Source organism: Taurulus bubalis, assembly GCF_910589615.1.
Source record: "Taurulus bubalis genome assembly, chromosome: 12".
Taxonomy (NCBI): domain Eukaryota; kingdom Metazoa; phylum Chordata; class Actinopteri; order Perciformes; family Cottidae; genus Taurulus; species Taurulus bubalis.
This window is the reverse complement of record NC_136600.1, coordinates 19,626,237-19,648,432: the sequence shown is the minus strand read 5'-3', so window position 1 is coordinate 19,648,432 and position 22,196 is coordinate 19,626,237. Positions and strand designations below refer to the sequence as shown.

The following is a 22,196-nucleotide window of genomic DNA, read 5'->3' as shown; positions in this document are numbered from 1 at the left end:
GTAATAAAAAGACAGTAGGAATCCACAATAACAATATCACAGACAGAACAAAATGTATTTATATCGCACCAGTTGGAGTGATTAGAGGGAATAATATAATGTGTTGAACTTAACCTCGTGGGGTTCGATTCCGGGCTAGACTGAATGTTGTTCCCTCTCTTTCTCCCCTGTATTTCCGATCTCTCTCAAAGTTGTCACTATATTTAATAAAGCATAGATGCCAAGATCACATTATTGTGGCTGGAATGTTGTCATCACTGGTATTGGTGATACATATTTGGTCAAAGCAATCCCAGTGTCTGACCTCTCTCGCCCGCACTCAGTTGCTTGAGCGACTATGGTTCAAATACATATATCAATAAAAACCTATTTGTTTGGATTGCATCATCACCATCCATTGCAAACTTGATTGCCTAAATCATTAAGTCAAATTATGTAGGCAGCTGTAAGCAAACTCATACGGATCTAAAACATCTGAAAAACAGTTATTTAGCATGTATTACCTATTGACCTATTGTCACTTGATGAAAACAAATAATGAAGTCTTACTGATTTCATTTCCACCTGCAGGAGACACCTGTGTCAGTAGATACGGACTTAAGACTCAAAATAACTTGTGTGAATAACATGTACATTCTTTATCATCGTGGATGTTTGCTTTACAGTAAATGTAATCCTGTTGTAATAATCCATAGTAGCCTGAAGATGGTGGTGGTTGCACAGTGTGCAGATCTTAGTTTAGAGGGTTTGCTTCTTACCATTAATTTCTTAAAGGGACAGTGCTATTTATCAATCTAGATTGTTTTGCAGTGAGTTGCCTATAGTTTTGGAGATATCGGCCATGGAGATGTCTGGCTTCTCTCAAACATATTGGGACTATGTGGTAATTAGCTTGTGGTGCTCAAAATGCTACAAATATACATGACAGACATTGTTGTGAGCAGTTGTATGAATAAACTTTTTTCTATCAACCATAGTTCCTTCACACAACTGCTCACAACAAGGTCTGTGGATTACCTCTTGGTTAAGATACATTGCTTTAGTTATATAACTTATATAACTTATAAACTAAAGCTTTGCTTCAGAGTAATTTCATCTCCATTGTTAATTTAATGAATGGTTGTAATTATTATAAATTATAATACGGGTAGATCAAATCAAGCATTCTGATTGGTTGAGAGTTACGGGGTGTACTTTATTCAGACAAAGTACTGTACAGCCTGTTTACATTTAGGGCGTTCCATATCAGTGCGCACTTAAAATAACAGGTAGATTTAAATTGTGCGACCGTTAGTTGTGATTTCAAGCTTGACATTTACCAAACATGTTTTGTGTAAACTTTGATATTTTGGGGGGAATGACTTTTGATGAGAATGTCAGCGGTGAATAATGTATTTGTGGTCCCTGTTCCTGCTATACAGTCACGGAAACTAAGATGAAATGAAAGAATGAAAAGGGTTTGATCACAAAATCGTGATCATTTCCAGTGAGAGATAATTACATCGGTAATTTTCCGACGCGAGGCAAGTTCTCTAAACATAAAAATGACGGAGAAAAGACAGACAGAAGCAGCGAGAGCACTTCTTTACAACGGTGGCTGAGTGTCATCCTCCACCCTGCTTTCAACCGGCAGTCAGTTTTATAGTCCCGTATAAATATAGAATGTCATCAGAAATTCTCTGTCGCTGAAATGCGATACACAACGTTTGGTGGCTACAACTATTTTGTGCTGAAAGGGAGCTTACTATTACTATTCATAAAGTCGCAGGTAACCATAGTATAAAAGCAATAAGGTACGAAAGGCAGTACTGTATCGTCAATAATGTACTGTTAAATAATGTAAAGAAAAAGGCTAAGGAAGACAATACATGTAGAAATCACATGTGTGGGTGACAAGAAAACAGACACAAGTGAAGGTGCATTCATTTTCTTTTTTCAAATAATTGGTACAAAAATACCATGTTAACATTGTACAAAAGTCTGTGGAGCAGGAAAAAGAACCCCAAATCACTTAAAACACACCCATAGTATCATAATAAAGTCTTAACTTTTTTATAAAATCTAAACAATTCCAATAAACCAGAGGCCTGTTCCAAGAACATCTTACTAAAAATGAAACTAACAAACAGCATGTAGCCTAACCTCAACTTGTGCTGGTCTACAATTCTCAAAGAACACACGCACGCACGCACATGCACGCACACACACACGCACGCGCACACGCACACGCACACACACACACACACACTTTAGAAATTAGATTAATGATGTTATTTATCTCAAAATGTTCCCTTCATTATCTGATGCCAAAATTCACAGAATTACAATGTTCCCTTGTGACAGCAATCACATCATTGAAGACATAATTATGTCATGGCAAGCAAAGCATGGCAAGCAGGGAACAAGAGCCCAACGCATACTGGTGGGATGATTGTCCATGAACAGAGTAAAGAAGTCCCTCGACATATTGCCCTCAGCGAAGTCATACAAGTAAACCCCTTATTGCTGTGAAACTAAATCTGTGCAATGTTTTCACAGGATTTGAACCGTTACCTCGGAGTTGGACAATCGTTTTAAAAGGAAAGTGAAGTGATAAGGTCCAGTGTTTCTCTTTAAGACTCATTTGCTCAATGCACATCAGCCAAAAGGCATTTTAACTTTGCATAGATCAGTTGTTGGCCTTGCATAGACGGGCTTCTCTCAACATGCAGCATGACAGGTTTCTGGAACAGCTTCAGACCGTATAACATTAAACCTCCCCAATTAAAGAAATTATACTCGTATTAGTTTGCTTAAGGCTGCTCTGTGTACTTACACTCACTCCCATATTTAAGAGTGATGATGTGCGACTGAAGATGTACCTTCAAAGAGGAGAGACTATGCTGTGTAATACACGGAGCATAAGTCTGTAGCGTATTACACAGTGTACTCTGGCTGCAGATATGCTAAAGTGTGTAGGACGATGCTAAACATTATCTTGCATGTGCACAATCATCCACAGACTCTCTGCTGCCCCTGGCTTGTTATATAAACTGAAGCCTGGCCGTACAAGAGCTATTCATCTTCTCATTTGTCCTTTCTGTACAGAAAGACAGTTTTACGACTGACCAGGGATCAGCATGGCTCAATGAACTAATGTAATGTAAGATCTTTTTCCATTGACAGAGCCTTTCTATCCAACTATATCTTTTGATTGACTGTTTATGACAAATGTGCCATTATAAACATGCGTCCCATTTCTACTGTACTTTTCGTATTATTTCAAAACACTTTTTTTCTTCTTATTATAAACCAAACAAAATGCCACCCCAACACCACTCATGGTCAAACTTGAGCGAACATGTTACACTTTAAGAGTGTCAATTCACAGGAAATGAAAGACAGCAATCTGTCGTCATTGCCAAAGACTTTGCATTGCAATTGGTTGTCAATTTGAATAAAAGCAACATGGGTAACTGATCCGTCCACGGACTCAACCACAGTGCCAAACATGCTCTTTCACAGCTTCTGGATTAATTAACTACATTATGATATAACGTGTCTTGTGCATCATGGCATGAAAGGAGAATATGGCCTTTTGAGAATGGGTGTTTTTCTAGGCAGGCAAAAAATAAAATACATAATAAAGAAGGCACATCTAACTGCGCACTAGCTTGCTATGTAACATGTACAGACAAACATTTGAATAATAAAAAAAAGTGTATGAAATGGTTATGTCTGCAACAAATTTAAAAGTTAGTTTGGAAACTTTCTGGCATTTATAGAAAAACAATATAATATAAAGTATGCATGAAGAGACTGGAACTAAAATTAACAATTGCATTCAATAAACAGGTAATGCAGAAGTACACCATTTTACAGCACTATGATTGTCCATCAAGTAGTTATGGAGCAGCTTCTGTGAAGAAAAGAGTCACGCATTACGGCATTCTGCAGCATCAATGTGACAATACTGATCAGGAGTGAGACAAAGTGCTCTGTGTGCTTCCCATTTGTGTTTTCACAATAAAAGGCTGACATTTGTATCAGTAGTCTGAGCTAAATTAGTTTGAACAGTCTCACCAAGTCACTATCACGTGGCTCTTGGTGTTTTAACGGCTCCATCCAGCCATCTAAACAGTTATTTGTTTTCAGGTTGAGGTAGCAATAAAAAAACAAATAATAAAAGAGGAAGTAGAAGAGATTCATCTAGAACTCGGTTCCATCTTTCCTCCTTCAGAAAGGCACAGACATTTGGTATAGTCCACACATGTTGTGGTGTGTGCTTAGTGTGAAGAAACCTACACAATTCTTTACATACTCAGGCAACAGAGTGATTCTCTGTCTTCTTCAAAATATCTCCATATGTGAGGTTCAGCAGAGCCAACTTCTGGTCACTGGTCCTTTCTCCATTTGGCTCTGCATCTCCTGGTATACCCAACAGGCCCTGGTTCTGCTCCGAGTTGCTGGCATCAGGATAAATAACGAGGAAACAGGCTGTAAGGAAGCCAAGGAAGGAGCCTCCAGAGGCCACTGCAGGAATGACACGCACACTGCCAACTGCCTTTACCACCGCTCCAAGGGCCGATGCAACCATAATCTGGCTGATATAGACCTGGAAATGAAAAAGGATAGAATATAATAGTTTACACTGTAATGAAACTCATGCTTTCCATAGACTCTTATCACCACCCATAGAGTAGAAAGCACCTAAATGTTACACACATTTGGAAAAGTACGTCATGTCATTTTAGCTCACAACGTAAACCATAAACGAGATCAGTAAAAAATAAAAATAAAAAATGTGTCCTGTTTGTGTGTTGCTTGTTCCAAAAGCAAAATCTTACTTGGTAGTCAGTTTAAGTTTAGAGCTGATGGGGAAAAAGTATAAATGCTCACCTGGCAGGTCAAGATGGCGCAGTCAATACCAAAACCCCTTCTAGTGTTAGCTGGACTGTGGTGAATGTACTGAGGAGAGGAACAGTAGAGAAGAGACTGTCACATCAATCACATATGGCACAGATTCTTAGTGTTTAAGGCCTTTAGGTGAAGTTTAAAAGCTATTATTATGTTGACAAAGCTTAAACACAATGTGTGCTTCATCTGAAAATGCCTCAAGTGAGGAGATACAGAACAAATACATTATTAGTGTATACTTTGTGTCTGACTGAACAAGTTTACATGTCAACACATTTGAAGGTGTTGTTCATTGCAGCGCCTCTAGGTCCAAGGCTATGGCCCAATCCCAATCTCCACCCTTACGGACTCACAGACTTTGAGGCGCGCTCCCGCTAACGCTAACGCCGTGAGGGTTTAGTTCTGTCCCACTGTCAAATTGTTGAGTGTTTGAGGACTCTCTGGCAGACATTTTGAGTTCTTTATGAACCCTTTCCGTAAGTCAGCATTAGATGCAGACTTTGCCCAAGGGAATTACACACAAAAGGTAAAGAAAGAAGCACATGGGTGTTCAGCCCGATAAATTAAATTTACACAACAACATTAAGGATTAAAGATGGAACGTAAAAACACATGAAATCAGAGGAATGCAAGCAGAGATTTTATATATATAAATAAATAAACACAGATTTATTCATCAAACATTGTTTTGTTTTTGAAGCTGTTTTGCAAAAAACTGTAAATAGACGTTCAAATCAGGGAGTTTCAAGTATAAAATAAATAACCACAATTAGACAATATTTTTTTGATGTTGTCATGGTCACATGATGTGTTGCAGCAAAGTGCTGTCCCATTCGTATTAACACCATTTCAAGCCCTCACAGCCTCTCACACTCAACCATTTACCAGATGACGTCAGTAAGTCCCTGAGGGTTCAGGGTTTGAGGGCTTAGGGGGGACATTGGGATTGAGCCTACATGACACTACTACGTCACAAACACTAGAAAACATGAATGCTTTTTTTTTTTTTTTGCATATGTGCAAAGTACACACTCCCATCTGATGTTGTATTGCATATCGTCAGGCTCGGACAGTGTGCATAGATGTGTGTGTACATACCTCTTTGATTTCATGGTACTGCCCGAGTAATGCATAGGGACAGTAGGAGATACTCATGGAGATGATGCCCATGCTACTGATCATGACCATGGCCACATAAACATTAGGGAAGATTGCCATGACAGCGGTTCCTAAGGTTCGAGAGATGAAAGCGGTTTAAATGCATGAAGACAACTGCTCTCAAATCCACTGTACTTCACCCTAATTGTCTGCTGTTTATTGTATTGTGGAAACTGACCTATTGAGAATCCCAACGTTCCAACAATGTAGACAATCTTAATGCTCAGATCAAAGTTATCCAGGTACTTCTGAAGGATTGCTGAGTGGAGTGATGGAAAGAGGGAGAAAGAGACATTGTAATTATTGGAGGCAGCGTAGCTAAACTGATTAGAAAAGGGAGGTAAAAAGTTGACTTGTATCACTGACCACTTGTTCTCTATATAAATACAGCAGTTAGGGGATTTTATTTGAAATCTAATGAAATGGAACAGTGTTTGTGTTTTACCAGAGCAGACAGCAGCAGTAGCAGCATAGACCACCAGTCCCCAGCAGCCCATCTGTACGCCTCTGTGATAGTTGAGTAGCTCCGTGGAATTGGATGGAGCCTGGAAAATGTGGAACATTTCAGCAATGCAATAGTAACACATAGACATTGTAGTGTTTATATTTTGCATACTAGTCTGTGTGGCATGCAGTGTAGTGCTAGAAGTTTGAAAAATATATCTTATTGCATTTTTATATCATTCTCATTTTAATTGAAATTGAGTGACCTTTGTGGGTATCTGTACTAAACAATGATGTTTTCCTAAGTCCATAGAATATGATATGTAGGCCAGGACATCTCTGCAGCATGACAATGTTTAATTTGAAATGGTATTTTGATGCACATTACGTAGTAGCCGTACTGCAATTTTGGAAACATTTTGATTAATTGTGCTGGGTTTATACATCTGTGTTCCTTCCTGTGTGGTTCCCATGCTACACAAAATGAAGTCAATCCATTTAACAAAAAAAAAAGTGACACAAGTGCATGAGTGTGTGTTTACCGTGGGGTCTCCGTGGTAGATGACTTGCCCCATAAAATCAGTGTAAAACACAGCTTCAGCTATAATGGAGAACCATGTGAGGAGGTGACACACACACAATCTCCAGAGCTGTCTCGGCATCTACCGAGAACAGAAAAGACACAAGGAATCAAGACTAGCAAGTGAACATGTCAAATAACTTACTAACTAACTACATAAACCGTTAGTTAGTCTAGTTTATTATGTCTGCAACGGCAGACCTTAAAATGTTGTAAATGGGATGCAGTGAAATAGTAAAATAGGTGAAAAAAAACACATCAATATTAAAGACATTTGCAATTTACCTTAAACATGGACAACCAGAGCAGTCGAACAGTTGTACCCTTGTCTGGTCCACCCTCACTGCTGGAGCCCTCAGATGACAGACTGCTAGCTGACAGCTGCAACTCTCGCCTGTCTGCAGGCCGCTGGAGTTCACTTAGGTCATTCAGACTGCAGGAGGAGGTAATTGGCCGAGGGCTCCATAGTGATGTTTTTCGCAGTCGAAAGCGCTGCGATCCCACTCGTCCGTAGTAGGAGAAAGTAAAGGAGGGCTAAAGAGAAACAAGACCAACATCAACTGTTTTACATTTGCAAAATGACTATTACAAAAAAGTAATTTAAAACATGGCACATCCAATCGTACCTGTCGGTAGAAGATGTGCGGGTGTGGTCGTGGTGAGGTGTTGGAAGGGCGGCTTGGCATCATAGTGGAGGCATGGCCTTTCATGGCATTGCAGTGGTCAGAAGATGACAAGGCAGCATCGACACCATTGACAGCCTTGACCTGCTGGGACATGAGACGGGCACAGACGTACATATTAAAGGGAAACTCAAAACATGGGACAAAACATCTGATAAACAGTAAATAAGTTATCTGTCTCTAAAGAGTTCCATATATTGCCTATTGAAGAATAGGAAAAATTATCACTATTATTTCTCACATTGCCTTGATAACATTTGTATCTGTTCTGGCAAGGTAAGTTAACACAAAGAAAACTTGCCATCCCAACAGCTGATTTCACCCGGGTTTTCAGAAGCGAGTCCTCTAAACCAGAACTGGTCTGAAGGCGAGAAGGAGGGCCGTTTGTTGGACCCCTAAGCAAAGGCCAGTCTGGATTTGTATGCTCTAAAACCAACATCCCCTCAGAAAGGGCGGGTAGCCCTCCAGAAGGAGACGAGGACCCAATACTGTGGTTTGATGGCTTGAAAACATCATCTAGCTCTCCCTCTGGTACAAAGTGCTGCAACTGTGGCAGGAAACATTGTGCGTCTGGGTCGAGGTCAGAATCCAATTTGATTGTTGCATCTGGCATGGCTAACACTGAATCGCTTTTACTCCGCACACGATCCACAGCAAGGAATTCCATTTCTCCTTCCTCAGGATCTGATTCGTTGCCCTCACTGGACGGGGCTCGAGCTGAAGCATCCTCCTCTGCAATCACATCAAGTAAAGGTGGCGTGTGTCCAATGGGCCTGAAAGACAACTGGCTGGTAGAGTCCCCACTTGTTGTTTCTTTAAGCCGGTTGGAAGGAGCGAAATGTTGCTCAGGGATACTGAACATGTGCAGCGTGACTGAGATAATGAAGATGATGCCTGCGAACAAGAAGAGGACCTGTTCCTGGGATTTAAATGCTTGGCCCAGAGCTGTGCCAGTCCAGTCAAGCCCACCCAGCATGTAGCCCACTGCTCCGCCGAGCCCTGGGGAGACAGGTATAGACACAGATGCACAAGTCAGTGGAAAAGTACAAGAAGCCTATGAAACTCGACTGCCTATGTGTCTAAATAATTTTTGACTCACATTCTGAGAAATAATTTGTACAGTATATGTGTGCACTACTTATATATATATATATATATATATATATATATATATATATATATATATATATATATATATATATATATATATATATATATATATATATGTGTGTTAAAGAATAGCTGCTATTTATACAGGTCAATGTGGACTGTGTGTATGTGTGTCCATTCATGCATGTAGTCTTACCAGCAGAGAAGGCATGAATATTCAAGGCCATATCTTGCTCGTCAGTGTCAGCAACATCAAGAAGGTAAGCTCTGATTGGTCCCTCAGAGGCATCCGCACTGAAGTCCAGCACCACCACACCTACGACCGTAAGGACGATGCCAATTGGCTGGCTGCTGGGACTGTCGCCAACGGAAAGGCCTAACAGAACACCACAGAATATACACAGATGGGGTTAAACAGTAACAGTAAAGTGTTATTCTCCTTTGAAACCATCTACTCACCTATTAATGATCCATTTAAGAACAGCGCCACTCCCAGCAGCACACCGACACACAGGGCCAGAATGAATGGTCTTCTCCGGCCCCATCGCAGAGTACATCGGTCACTGGCTGAGCCGATCACAGGTGTCAAGAGGAGACCCAGGATAGGACTGAGGAACCAAGTTAAACTGTAATATTGCTCTGGAAGACCTAGGAAGTACACACAAACAAAATGATTCAAGATTTGAAAAACAGTCAATGTATACTATTCGTGTACTAAGTGACGCCAGATTTTAAAATTCTATTTTAGGGAAAGATTCAATAGGAAACATTGCTTTACCTCACATGTGATCTGTCTTATTAAATTTGACCACATGGTTGGATAATAAGCTACATTATTACCGCAACGTACTGCATTTTGCTAAACTGTCTGTGGTTTCACAATATTATTCCCTTTGAATTTTTGCCAGTATTTATTAAACCACTACAGCTCAATGAAATAAAATACATTAGACACTTAAACCGGAATGTTAATAGGAAAAAATGTCACATGCAGAAAAGGTTCAACACTTGATTGGTCGTGTTTTTGTTCAGACAGCATTCCGCATAAAACATGCTTTGCCACATCTAATATAGTTGGCCTTTTGCGTTCATCTTTATGATAAGCCTTTACACTGGACTATTGCATATGATGTTGCGCTCTGTAAAATGTTTATTTACTTGTGTTATTATTTTAAATCCCACCTGTAACTCGGCCTACCTAACTACTGAAAGAAGAACTGACATATTCTGAGCTCCAATCTACTTTGTAGTGAATTATTAATTTATGAGGCTTTATTTGGTCCCACCAACTTGGTATACAACTCATCAATAAGCCGACCTACTCATGTTTTTCTGCCACAAAAAAGCGTGTATGTTTTCCCACGTTCCATTGCTTATGAAAGCAAAGCACATGACATAGCTGAAGAACCACTGGTGCTCTGAAGCACTACATCATGCACTAAAATCATGATGTACTAAAAAGATTTTAGTACATCATGCACTAAAATCAGGAATCCGGAAACACTGATCCCTATACTGTAGCTAGTTCAGCATCAATGTCATTTGATATTTTTTTTTACTGATTTGGCTCAAATATATATGTGACATTTATGTCCTCAGTTATATTAAAAAATAATTGTCTCTCTCTGTCTTTTCCACCCCTTAAAAAGAAGTGGTTTCAGTGTAAAAAAACATGATGTACTTAAATTCAGTCAGCTGGCTGTGTGAGCTGACTGGTTCTCATAGGAACAAGATCTTACCCACGCTGCCTTGCTCTGCTCCGGCATCCCCCCCCCCCCCTTAAGTCCACAAAACAGCAGATGATTTATTGCAGTTGGAAAAAAATTGCTTTCTGTCTGTTTTTTTTCTCAGATTGCTACTCACTCCGTCTCTTTCTCTTGTAAATGGGACAACAAGACTTGACTTGTACCCTGTGTTGTTTTTGACCTCTAGTAGCACTATGAAGTTATCTTTGTCTCATACATGCACAGATGTGAATGCACAAGGAGTAAGCACATGATACAAATCCCAGACAGTGGTTTCGTATTATTTTACGGATCGACAGATGGTGTGGATAAGCTAGTTTGCAGCAATGCTCCATCAAATACAGGGAAGAGGATTACTGCTGGATGGTTAACATTGATGCAAACAGTGCAGGTTTCAAATAAATAAATAAAATGTCTGCAATTGTTTAATAAGGGCAGAGATGTTTTAAATATGTTGTTTTAGAACTCAAAGACATTGTGTTTTGAGTAACAATGCGTGAAAACTAGAAGCAAAGCTGAAAATACCTCCTGCTTGAGTTCAATTTTATAAAGACACAGTACTTTGGAGCGGCTAACAGCTCAGTCACACTTGAGCTTGTTGAGATTGTAGTACCGCCTTTTCTGTTAGTCAATGAGTGTCGGTTGCGTTTCATTAATATATTTTATTGTGTCACACTACAAACTCATATTCCACTCTAGTAAAATGCTCTCAAAAACACCCCAAATTAGTTTTTTTTAAAGTTTTTTTAAAACATAATCATTCTTACAATATTGTGAATAGGGAGCAAAACAGAGAGACTAAAATGTGCCGTGTTAGACATTCTTGTCATACCTAGCCTGGGGGAAATGCCTTTGTTCCATTTCTGCTTTGATGGCAAACCTCCCATCTAACTACATAGCCCCTGGTTGGCTACTGCTGGGCAGACGGGTTACATGGCACAGTGGTGAAGACAGAAAAATCAACAGAGCCCGTCTGGCTAATGCCAGTCAAATTCCACATTGTTGACACTGCGGGTCAGCCAATTTCCTGACACTAACCAGGTGAACACTGCCACAGGTATATCAATAGGTGGCGGGGTAAACAAAATGTGCTGTGTTTGTTTTGTAAAGGTTGTTCTGCTACTGTCTGTGTCCCATACCTATTACAGCTAGTGTTTCTGGTAACACACAAAGAGCAAATTAGCAAACTCCAATGCAGCCAGTATTGCTGAATTTTCATACGTGGATATCTATGAGTGACATCACAAGAACATTTGTTTAAGCGAGAGAAGTGCAAGAGCGCGTCTGTCTGTATGTGACTGGATTGCGTCTCCTTACCTATCTGCAGCAGCACCGGCGTCACCAGAGCTGTTTCCATGGCGTAGCAGAACTCGCGTCCAAACATCACCGCCCCGTGCATTACCCAGCGATACAGAGGGACCTGCATACCCCTGCCCTCTCCTTCCAATTCCTTCTCGTTCTCACTCTTTTCTGCATCTTCCTTGGGTTTCCTCCTCTCCGAAAGGCCAGAAGCCTCTCTCTTCTCTGCTTCTCCTCCCATTATTATCTGCTAATGGGTTTATTATGTATGTGTTTGATGGATGGTTTATATCAGTGCTACTATTTCCTATATATGTATGCAGAAATGTTCTGATATGATGATACAACGTGTAATGTCCAGGGTCTTGGTCACTCACTGTGTGAGAGAAGCCTAAGATATCCAGAAAAATTAATCAGGGAGCTTCTCTACTGGTCAACATTGTGAATTCAAGCAATTGCAAATAATTGCGGAGGAAAGAAACAACAGTAATGAGATTACTATGTCCCAAAAGTATGTGGTAAAATATATATTCCACATATTGTATCACGAGGCCATCATGTTTATTTGTCACCAGGTGTACAGCTCAGGAGCTCAGTGGTGGAGCGATCGTGTGCCTCGCTGTTGCTTAAATTCAGGAAGAGCAGAGCAGTTCTGTGTTGCTCCGGAGGTATGTAGAGGGGAGGCTCACGGAGGAGCAGAGGAGGTGGGAGAAGGGGGGGTGGCGATATGCTAGTTGTGGGATCCAGTAGCTTTGTTTGTGGTAAACTGCGAAGGGTTAGAATATGTCTGTGAATTTGTTCGCTGGGGCTGCTCAGTGTGTGTTGGAGATTGAGTGCATGCAGTTTTGGGATTGTGTAAAGTTGGAGTGTTGCTCAGCAGAAGTCTGTCTGTGCCTGTAAGTGCACTTCCTGGCACTTTGGGTGCAAAGCATGTGGAAACTTCTTGGCAAAGACCCACCGAGTGACGCAGCAACCTGCAGAAAACAGACACCGGTTAAATAGTAAGCGAAAGCTATAAAATATTACACAGGGTCGCATTGCCTTGGTGTTAACAATCTCTGCCTTTACTTTATTTGTATGTGTGTTCATAATCTACAGATAATGTCAAGTACTAAAGCTCCAGTGTGTTAAAATGTTTCAGTTGGGTCACAAGATGGGAAACAAAAGTACACTTGACGTCAGAAAAATGCTGCCCTGTCCCAAGTACACTGGCAATCAATTAAGACTCAATACTTATAAGTTCACACGCTATTACACAGAACTAACGTTTTGTCTGAGAAGTTTCCTGATCCAATAGACATCATATAACAGAACAAAGGAACAAAGGACAAAGCAATGTTGCAACACCTAAACGATCTGAGATTACGACAAAGGTTGATTCATCGTGAACAAACCCGCATTAGATGAAAGCGACCTCTCTTACGACACCTCAGTTGCTTAATTGTTAACATTTCGATGATATTGTTAATCCCCACTTCTCTCTCTCACACACACTTTGGCTCAATAACTTTCAACCTATTTCAGGTATTCCAAAACAGAAGTTAGCTCACGTATGGGTTCATGTTTAAGGAGAATTAACACAACGTTCAAATAAAACGCCTACACGCTCCCGTGGCGGTGGTTTCACGGGCAGCCAACGGGACAGCGAGAAGCCCACAGCACGCGGTGACACTCACCTGCGTGGAGGTGGACGGGAGAGATGCCCACAGGCACGCGCGGTGGCTGGCTGGCTGGCTGTCGGGGTTCCGGCGTTTTTTTAGCTCGAGGGCAGCTCTGCTAATGGTCTCGCGGACACGACTTACCTGAGCCACCTACCCCGCGAGCTCTTCCCCAGTCTACGTAATGAATAACTAACGTGTTGGCATAGTTATGTATTGTGTTGCGCGTGAGGACAGTGCACGTGGCTACAGTTAGCGACGTCACTCTTCACGCACACATTAGTGTTAACTGTGCACTGGCTGAGGTTTGACGTTGGCTAACGTTACCACGGCGAGCTAGGCTGGCTAATAGGTTACATACGTGAGTGAGGCACGCGGAGACAGGCAGAGACAGAAAGAGGTAACATACCGACGGGTTTACTCCGCTGAGGGGAAGTCAGGAAGCGGCTCCGCGTTATGCCAATGGTGGGTTTGGAGTAGCTATATTAGCAATGTGGCTAACTGAGTGACCACTTGGCGCACCGCACTCGTCAATCTCACGGGTTTCCACAGTAACAAAGCGAGGCGCGGTTGTCAGACGACGCACATTGCGTCATCAAGCTCCTCACCTCCGCTCAGTCGGGGCATCACAGTGATGGTGTTTCACTCCCACGCGCTATTCCAGTCGTGCTGCTACATATTTACTGGTCGGGAATTCTCAAAACTACTTGTTTAACTTTCTAAGCAACAAGTCACTTGTGCACACCATACAAACAAGTTATCATTATTGTCTGCTGTTTCAAACGTTATCAATTGTTGATCAAATTTGATTACGTAATGTTTGTCCTGGACCTGAGTCCTGGACGTGCACGCACGTTGTCTCTCGTTGCATTTAGGATAAACTAAGGATTTGGCAGTAATCAGTTGTGTGGTGGAAATCAATCTTTTTAACCTCCTTGTGAGACATTTTCAGTTTGGATGAGTTTGGGAGTTTGTTGAGGTCAGGACGAGCCGTCTCTCATGCACACACAATGTTCAGAGTGTTCCGTTTGTTTGCAATGGAAGTTCAAGAGTCAGCGAACATAACACACCTCACCTTTCTCGGTGAACAACATGTCCCGAGCCGTCCTGTTATGCCATCTGTAGTCGAGCAGAGCGTCTCTGCTATAGTGAGCACATCGCAGTTTTTTAAAATAATTTATCCAATCCACATTCTTCTTGATTGTTACCCTGGAAAAGATTTAAATCTAGGTGCTACTGTGTATTATTTATCACATTTACTGTTTTGCAAATTAAGGATTATTTGAGAAATGTACCAAAGCCACTATGAAAAACTGTAATATCCATAGTGATCAAATATACAAATAGTAATGTATTAATAGTTTGAAAAGAAGCATTATATTTAACATTTTGATAATTGAGTATTCATCAACTTATTGGTTGCAGTTTTTTTTATTCAAACCTCATTCCTTAAATATAAAATGAAGACTTTGGAGAATGTTTTCACATTTTAATAAACAGGCAGAACCAGACAGAGGTGGCGTCACTACAATGGTATTGCATTGATGACCCATTCACTAGAACTTGACCCTATCAATCTGAGAATTAAAAAAGTTTATAAAAAAAGCATTTGACTCGCTTGAACATCCCTTTTTTTCCCCCCATATTTTCTCTATTATACATTTGATATGACATGTTCTCTGCAAAGAAAGGTTCTGCTGATTGTTGATGAAACAAAATGACAAAGTGTTTACATAACAGAACATAATAATATAGTTTTTTTATAATAATATTACAAACAAAACATTCACATTGTAGCTGCTTTCAGTCACCCAAGCAAGTTATATTTGAGTGAAAACATTTTCTTTGGTTTCTTTTTGTAATGGTCCTTGAATGGGAGTGCAATGTCGCCCTCTATTGCACAAACAAGTTTATTATTCCCTTAACTCTTGCAGTGGATCTTCTGAAGCGGTCACCGTGCAATCCACGTATCACGTATCAATATTTGTCCATGGGCTAAACATATACAGATGCCGTCTGTTTTACAATGTGATGCATTTATATGATGTTGAATTCTCTCCTGTTAACAACCAGGCATTGCAGTAAGAAGTTGATCCAAGTCTTTTTGACAGCGCATGTTCCCCCCTAATACAATAATGCAATAGTCCCAACAGGAATCAGGGTGGTCAGCAATATCTCCTTTATGTGGATACCTGTCCTGAATGCTCTTGAATGTCCTGGCAAATTATATTCTGCATTACAGAAGTCACAGATATCAGTGGTTGTCTTTGCAATGGCAATTGTGCTTACAGAGAAGCAAACAGTATGACATAAAGCTTTACATGCAACAAGTTAGCTGCAACACTATCCCTGTTATGTTACAAACATTGAAACTATGCAATTTGGACACTTTAAAGGTAAAACATATCTCTACTATTACATCAAATATGGTTAAAAAAGCGAGGCAGGGGCTTTTGTCACTATGTGGTTCAAGTAATAATACTGAAGTCAGCGTGGTTTCCTGTTGTATTTTTTCAATTTGGTGGCAAAATGGTCTGGCATGGGGAGATCTTCTCACAGTGGAAAAGTCACAGGTCCAAAGTCGTGCAGGTTTCTCAATGTTAAGTTGCAGGATACATTTGTCTGTTGTCAATGTTGTAATTTGAATCAAGTAATACAAGTTATTAGGTTGCTGAAATAGCTGAATTCGTTGGCCTTTATAGTATTAGTATTAGTATTACTATAAATGTCATCATTGGCTCTTGATCCTGAGCTCTATTTAGCACTGTGACAATGACCTATATGTTATCACTGGTCCAGAAATATCAGTCACCTTTCTCCTGGCGACTGTGCCATCTTAGTAACTCTCAGTTTTCTTCACCCCATGCAAAAGAGGATTCACAGTGCTTGTTTCTCCCCCACATTGTCTTTCTGCAGTTCAGTGGGGATCTTGGTCATCATGATCACATTATTAGTGATGGCGTTCGCCGTCCCACCTGAGGCCTTGGAGCTGTGCTGCATGCTGATGATGTCGCCACTAGTCTGCTCGTGCTCTGCACGGCGGAAAATATTTCTCATGGTGGCCTGAGGGAGAAACAAGCTGTAAATTATTCAGTGAATCGATGAGTAAATAACCGAATACATGAGTGACGGGTGGACAAATTATGCCCGGAGGGAAGGATGGATGGATAGATGGACAGGTGACAGAGAGGAAGGATGTTAGGATCAATGGAATGAAGTAAGGTGAGGAAGGAAAGTACTCCAGTTTTACCTGGAAATTATTTGTAACAAAGCAGTAGACGATAGGATCCATACAGCTATTCAAACTGCTGAGAGTGACAGTCAAGTGGTAGGCTATCACATGGTGAGGCATGTCAGGGTGGAAGTACACCACCACCTGCAACACAATAAGACAACACAGCCATGACATCACACACAAGGTTGTTTAATTCGTCAAAAAAATTATAAAAGCAGCAACTTATATTGCATAATCACCTCCTCATGTTGATAACACAGTAGTTCCCAACCTTGGCTTGCTTAAAATAAACCAATGTCTACTTGTGCATGATTGTTGCTCAGTGGCGCCAAAAAAGTTAGACTTCCGAGTATAGAGAAGTCAGATGAAAATGACGCATTATGGGGCCCACAAAACAAGCGCACTAGTGTTTCCTTTCATCCTACCTCCTGGTCCTCGGGCCAGGAGGTAGGATTGGGGTATAAACTGCGGTATAATTGGGGTATAAACACAGGATTTGGCTATTATTGCGATTCACAACTTTTAGGACCTAAATATTTAAGGGCAATGCATGTGTTCGTACTGGAAAATTGATCATGTGACAATCCTGGAAGTTCTACTTCTAATCCTCTACCTCTAATCCTTTGAGAAACACCCATAGTTTGTGAATGACATCAGCTGACAGGAAGTAAACATGGACCCAAGCTGTTCAGTGGCCTAGTGATGCAATTCCACTAAAACTCGTTAAACTGGAGCGTTTCAAGCAGAGGGAGGACACAGGTATAATCAGAAAAATAAAGATGTGTGCGACCCTAAATACATGTATGATCATGGAAATGAGCAGGATAGTCTTCTTTAAGTCTTTTTGAACACTCAAATGTTCTTCAAAAGTTGAATTGACTCTATGTTCAGTATAACTTAGGACCTAACGTACACTGCAGTGGTGGCATCAGAAGGAAAATTCTAATACTTCTCTGTCTTAGAATGTAGTTACATTATTTTCCTTTTAAAATAAATGTCAACCTGTGTCTCACTCACCTGTCTGATGTGGAAGGGTGTGAAGCAGACAGTGAATATGATCAGCACTGTGGTCAGCAGCTGAACAGCCCTCCTTCTCCTCTCCCTGAAGAAATACAGTTACAAGTTCAAACTAGCACTGTGACATCCCATCAGCTGTGTGCCTCTGGTGCTTTCAATCAGCTTTAAATACTGCAAAAAAATAGTCATTTTATAGCAAACAAAACATTGGTTGTACCTGCTCTGCTGCATCAGGCGGCGGTCGGCTAGTGCCCACATAATTCTCAACGTGAAGACCATAATGATGATGAGGGGTAGAAAGAACTCAGTGATGGTGAGAACGAGGAGCTTTGAGAGACAGCAGCCAGGGTGCTGGAAAGCAGTGGACAGGAAGGAGTAGGTGACCACGATGGCAAGCAGCCAGACTGAGACACACACACATTTAGCCACACTGTGGTTCCTCCACCGATGGGAAGCTTCAACCTGCAAGGACAAACGGAAATATGTAGTGAGCAGGTATTCAGCATGTTAGGCTTCAGAAAGCATTATTTAGACCAATTCTGTTTCCAAACTAAAGGCCGAACCCACCTGCACGATGGCGAGGTAGCGGTCAACGCATATGCAGGTCAGAAACAAGATGCTGCAGTACATGTTGACAAAGTAGCTGAAGATGTGCAGGTAGGAGCAGGTGAGACAAGCTCCCCCGCTGTAGTACAGCAGGATGCGAGTCGGCAGAGAGAGATTCACCAAGAGGTCCGTCACCGCCAAGTTGATGGTGTAGATCACAGAGGTGGTCTTGTTCTTGGTGCGGCAACAGAAAATATAAAGTGCGACTGTGTTGAGCACCATGCCCACCTGTGAAGAGGAGAATTAGGGAGTTTGTACATGACAAGCATTGTCATTATGAGTTTCTAAACTCATATAAAGATGTTGGTAATATTTACTTCTTTACAACAAGGGCTCCCGAAAGAGTGCTTACCAGGAATATGAGAGAGTTTATGACCATCAGTGCAATCCAAAGGCCGTAAAAGTCATTGTAGAGCCCCTCGTCTAAGTGAGCCAGTCTTTGAAGATACGCTTCCATGCCGCTGCTGTTACTGGGACTGGCTATTACAGGCAGGATGGGAGATGAAGTGTTGACAAAAAGCCAGGACTCAGTGTTGTTTAAGTCCATCATAATGATGATGACGATCCAGAGTCGTTGCAGAAACTGTCGGACAACACACACAACGTTGCAATATAGTTAACAATGACTTTACATTTGAGTCAGGGTGCAAACTGTAAGATTTAATGGAAGGTGTCTACAATGCCCATCTGATCATTTCTGTGCCTATTCAGGGGCTGCCGGCTATCCCAGCATGCATTAGGGCGACAGGGACAAAACACATGCACATTTACAAAAGTCTGTGGTATTAGTTTAAACCCAATGCACTCATGGACAAACATACTGAGCAAAGATTCTCTCTCTCTTGCACTGACGTCCACTCGCTCCTCCTCAGTGGGGTTGTTGCTGTTGGCATGACCAAACTGACTAAGCCACTTTAAACAAATATAAGACTTAATTTAGATAATTTGTTATAATTTGACTATTTATTTATGCAGCAATGTTGTGTGAGGGGTATATTTTGTTCAAGGTTTTTTTAATTCCAGTAAGAAATGTAGATTTGAACTATTACTGGCCCGCCCTTTTCGTAAAGCACAGACACCTTGTGACTTCTTCATGGCAGAAGAAATAACTTGATTTGAATAGCTTAGGTCAGGTCAGATCTGAACCACAAATAGTAACTTTGTGCCTGTGTGAATCAATTGTAATCTGTACAGCCTGTTTATTTACCTCATAGAAAGATGGCGCATTCCTATCGGAATTGGTATAAACAGAGTGGATTTGGGTAAACTGGATAAATTATGTGTGGACGAGATTTCCCGGATGTTTACAATTTCAAATTTCTAGTAATCTTAGTCTATATGTTTAATTAATTCAGTGAGTGCAGCACTGAGACCTTTACAACCCCAGAGACACATGTATTGGTGAGAAGGCACTAGATGAAACATCCACTGATTAAACTAACATCACTGCAAAGTGAATAGAGCTGGAACTAAAGCTACAATATGTGCAATAACTGCTTACAAATGCAGAGAACAGTTCAAATGGAAACTCCTTCAAAGGTGAACAAGAAACTGTAACAGATGTCCCTGTGACAGAATGCAGCAGGTTTTTTTCCTCCACATTTCACATGTTCACAGTGCGGTGATAATCTCCTGCAGTGCACAAGCACAATCCTGCTGTTGTGAGACTTTATAAAATTAGACACTCGAGTTAACTATGTGACCTTTTCCATATGGTGTTTTCAACTGTGAGGAGGGAAATATGCAAATATGAACCACAATCTACCAGGCGTGAATACTATAGACAGCAGAGGGCAGTCAGTGACTGTGCCACATGTAGTGTATCTCAATGGGATATAGTGTGAGGATGGATGGAGATTAGACTTTACATAATAACAAAAGCATAGTATGAGTTGAGGATGATGACGCAAATACAAAAAGCGTATTGATCAAGTCAAATTTATGAGAAATCAACAGGCATTTAGAACAAAAAAAACTGTCAAATGAGGTGAACACCATATTTTCCATGGAGTGTCACAACGAGTTTCGACCCCACATTGGCTGGAGGCTGGAATGTTACCCTATTCTTCCATGACAAATGTAGTTTAATTGCTCATGTGAGTGCCAGACTGTATAGGTTTGTGTTGTGTCTGCTCGTGGCTCACAACTAATCTCTCTCAGAAAGAATTATCGTCGCCGGGCTGATGAAATATGTAGTCTATTCAAGCTAATGAGAATAACATGCTCAGCTGAGGGTGAGGCATGCATAATGTGATTTATCTGCATTAACAAGATCAGTCAAGCCATAGAACATGAAGACCATTGAAGGAAATAAATGGGTGTTTTCACAGTAGCATCCCCTGATATTGTTCATCTTACCGGGAGCTACAGTTCATCATCGTTAACAACGCTAACGAGCGTTGCTCTGGGGGAAATTGTGTGTTAAACCACTTATCTGTTAAGAAACAAATGGCGAGGATAAGGAATACATCCCATTGGTTTTCTATTATTTGTTGTCGAAGCTGGTCTTTGGAAAGATGAATGTTGAGCACCAACATATTCTGATCTAACTATCCAAAGCTAAAGAGGAGTGCTCTGTAGCATCTGTAGCCACACCCATCAGTGATGTCATTATGTCCTGGAGTCCACCTGTACATCTCGGGCAAATTTGCCACCTTTTTATGTGCATGTCCAACCAGTGTTGATGGTAAATGTAGTCAATTGAAGCGATACATTATTCAGTGTGTGCTAACATGACTGAGCTTAGCTCATATACCCAGGATGCATTGCGCACAAGCTTCTGACGCCCGGCCTTATCTTCTTGCACGGCAGCAGCAGCCTCTGCCTCACTCCGTGGCATTCCTTCTGCCGTACACTCTAGCTCTGAATATCCAAGTCAGTCAAAATACTGTAAAATGTTTCCTTTTCTATAACATCCTCGGCATATTTTTCGCTATTGGAAATGTAGTCAGTTTGCAATCCAAACAAAGAGAACAAGGAAAAGTCTGCAAGCTCCAGGCATCTAGAGCGTGCAACAGTCGCCCCCAGCATTTGTCCCCCGGCTACCAAGAGTCTATTGGAGACTATAAAACCCAAGCATATATATAGCCTGTAGTTCTTCCTTTCATCCAACTACGTCACGACAAATGACAGCGCTGGATGCAGGAAGAGCAACAGATTTTGGCCAAATACTTGCAAAAGTAATGACATTTCCAACGGCTAAAGTTATGTTAAGGCTAATTATCAAATGTAAGAATGCAAACATGCTAAACTAAAATGTGTTAGCACCACACCTATGTAGAGCCATTAAAGAAATGTAGCATGGTTTTGATCAAGTGCTTTATTCCTGCATTAGAGTTCAAATAAGGATAAAATCAACTTTTGAGCCCAGAGTTGATAACCATTCCTTTGTAACTACTCTAAATGGTGTGCATTGTATTGTCAAGTTTGGCCTAAACACTACCAGGCATAATCAGATTTGGGTAAAATGCTAAATCCCAAATGCAGATACCAAATTAAATTAAATTAAAAAAACTCTTGGATTTGCTAAACAGTCATCAGCGGTGCTAATTGAAAATAGATGGAATACTGGATAAGTTTGTGTTGGCCTCCGATTTGAGTATACACCGATAATATGGTAGTAATCTAATGCATCACTGCTGCCGTCCCATTGTTGCTCTTGCTCTTCTGACATCAAAGACAGTGGTGATGCAATGACTGTAAAGCGATACTGAGAGGAGAGCATAGGGCCCAGAGGCAGAGCACAAATAACACTGTCCAAATAAA

At 40.9% G+C, this 22,196-nt stretch overlaps 2 protein-coding genes across 2 annotated transcripts; both read right to left on the bottom strand.

Annotated features, from left to right (window-relative positions):
- Positions 1–4,300: 4,300 nt before the first annotated feature.
- Positions 4,301–12,156, bottom strand: LOC306744427 (solute carrier family 45 member 4-like; the record flags this gene model as incomplete). The annotated part of the gene is made up of 12 exons (XM_079227059.1): positions 4,301–4,594; positions 4,879–4,947; positions 5,995–6,125; positions 6,233–6,313; positions 6,500–6,599; positions 7,041–7,160; positions 7,364–7,612; positions 7,705–7,845; positions 8,084–8,760; positions 9,068–9,247; positions 9,331–9,519; positions 11,934–12,156. The coding sequence occupies 12 exons, from the start codon at positions 12,154–12,156 to the stop codon at positions 4,301–4,303; spliced, it is 2,454 nt and encodes an 817-aa protein (XP_079083185.1).
- A 4,294-nt stretch (positions 12,157–16,450) lies between these two features.
- Positions 16,451–18,984, bottom strand: gpr20 (G protein-coupled receptor 20; the record flags this gene model as incomplete). The annotated part of the gene is made up of 6 exons (XM_079227315.1): positions 18,784–18,984; positions 18,393–18,659; positions 18,043–18,287; positions 17,826–17,910; positions 16,824–16,949; positions 16,451–16,636 (listed from the first exon to the last, which is right to left on the bottom strand). The coding sequence occupies exons 1-6, from the start codon at positions 18,979–18,981 to the stop codon at positions 16,451–16,453; spliced, it is 1,107 nt and encodes a 368-aa protein (XP_079083441.1). The 5' UTR covers positions 18,982–18,984.
- Between the last annotated feature and the right edge of the window lie 3,212 nt (positions 18,985–22,196).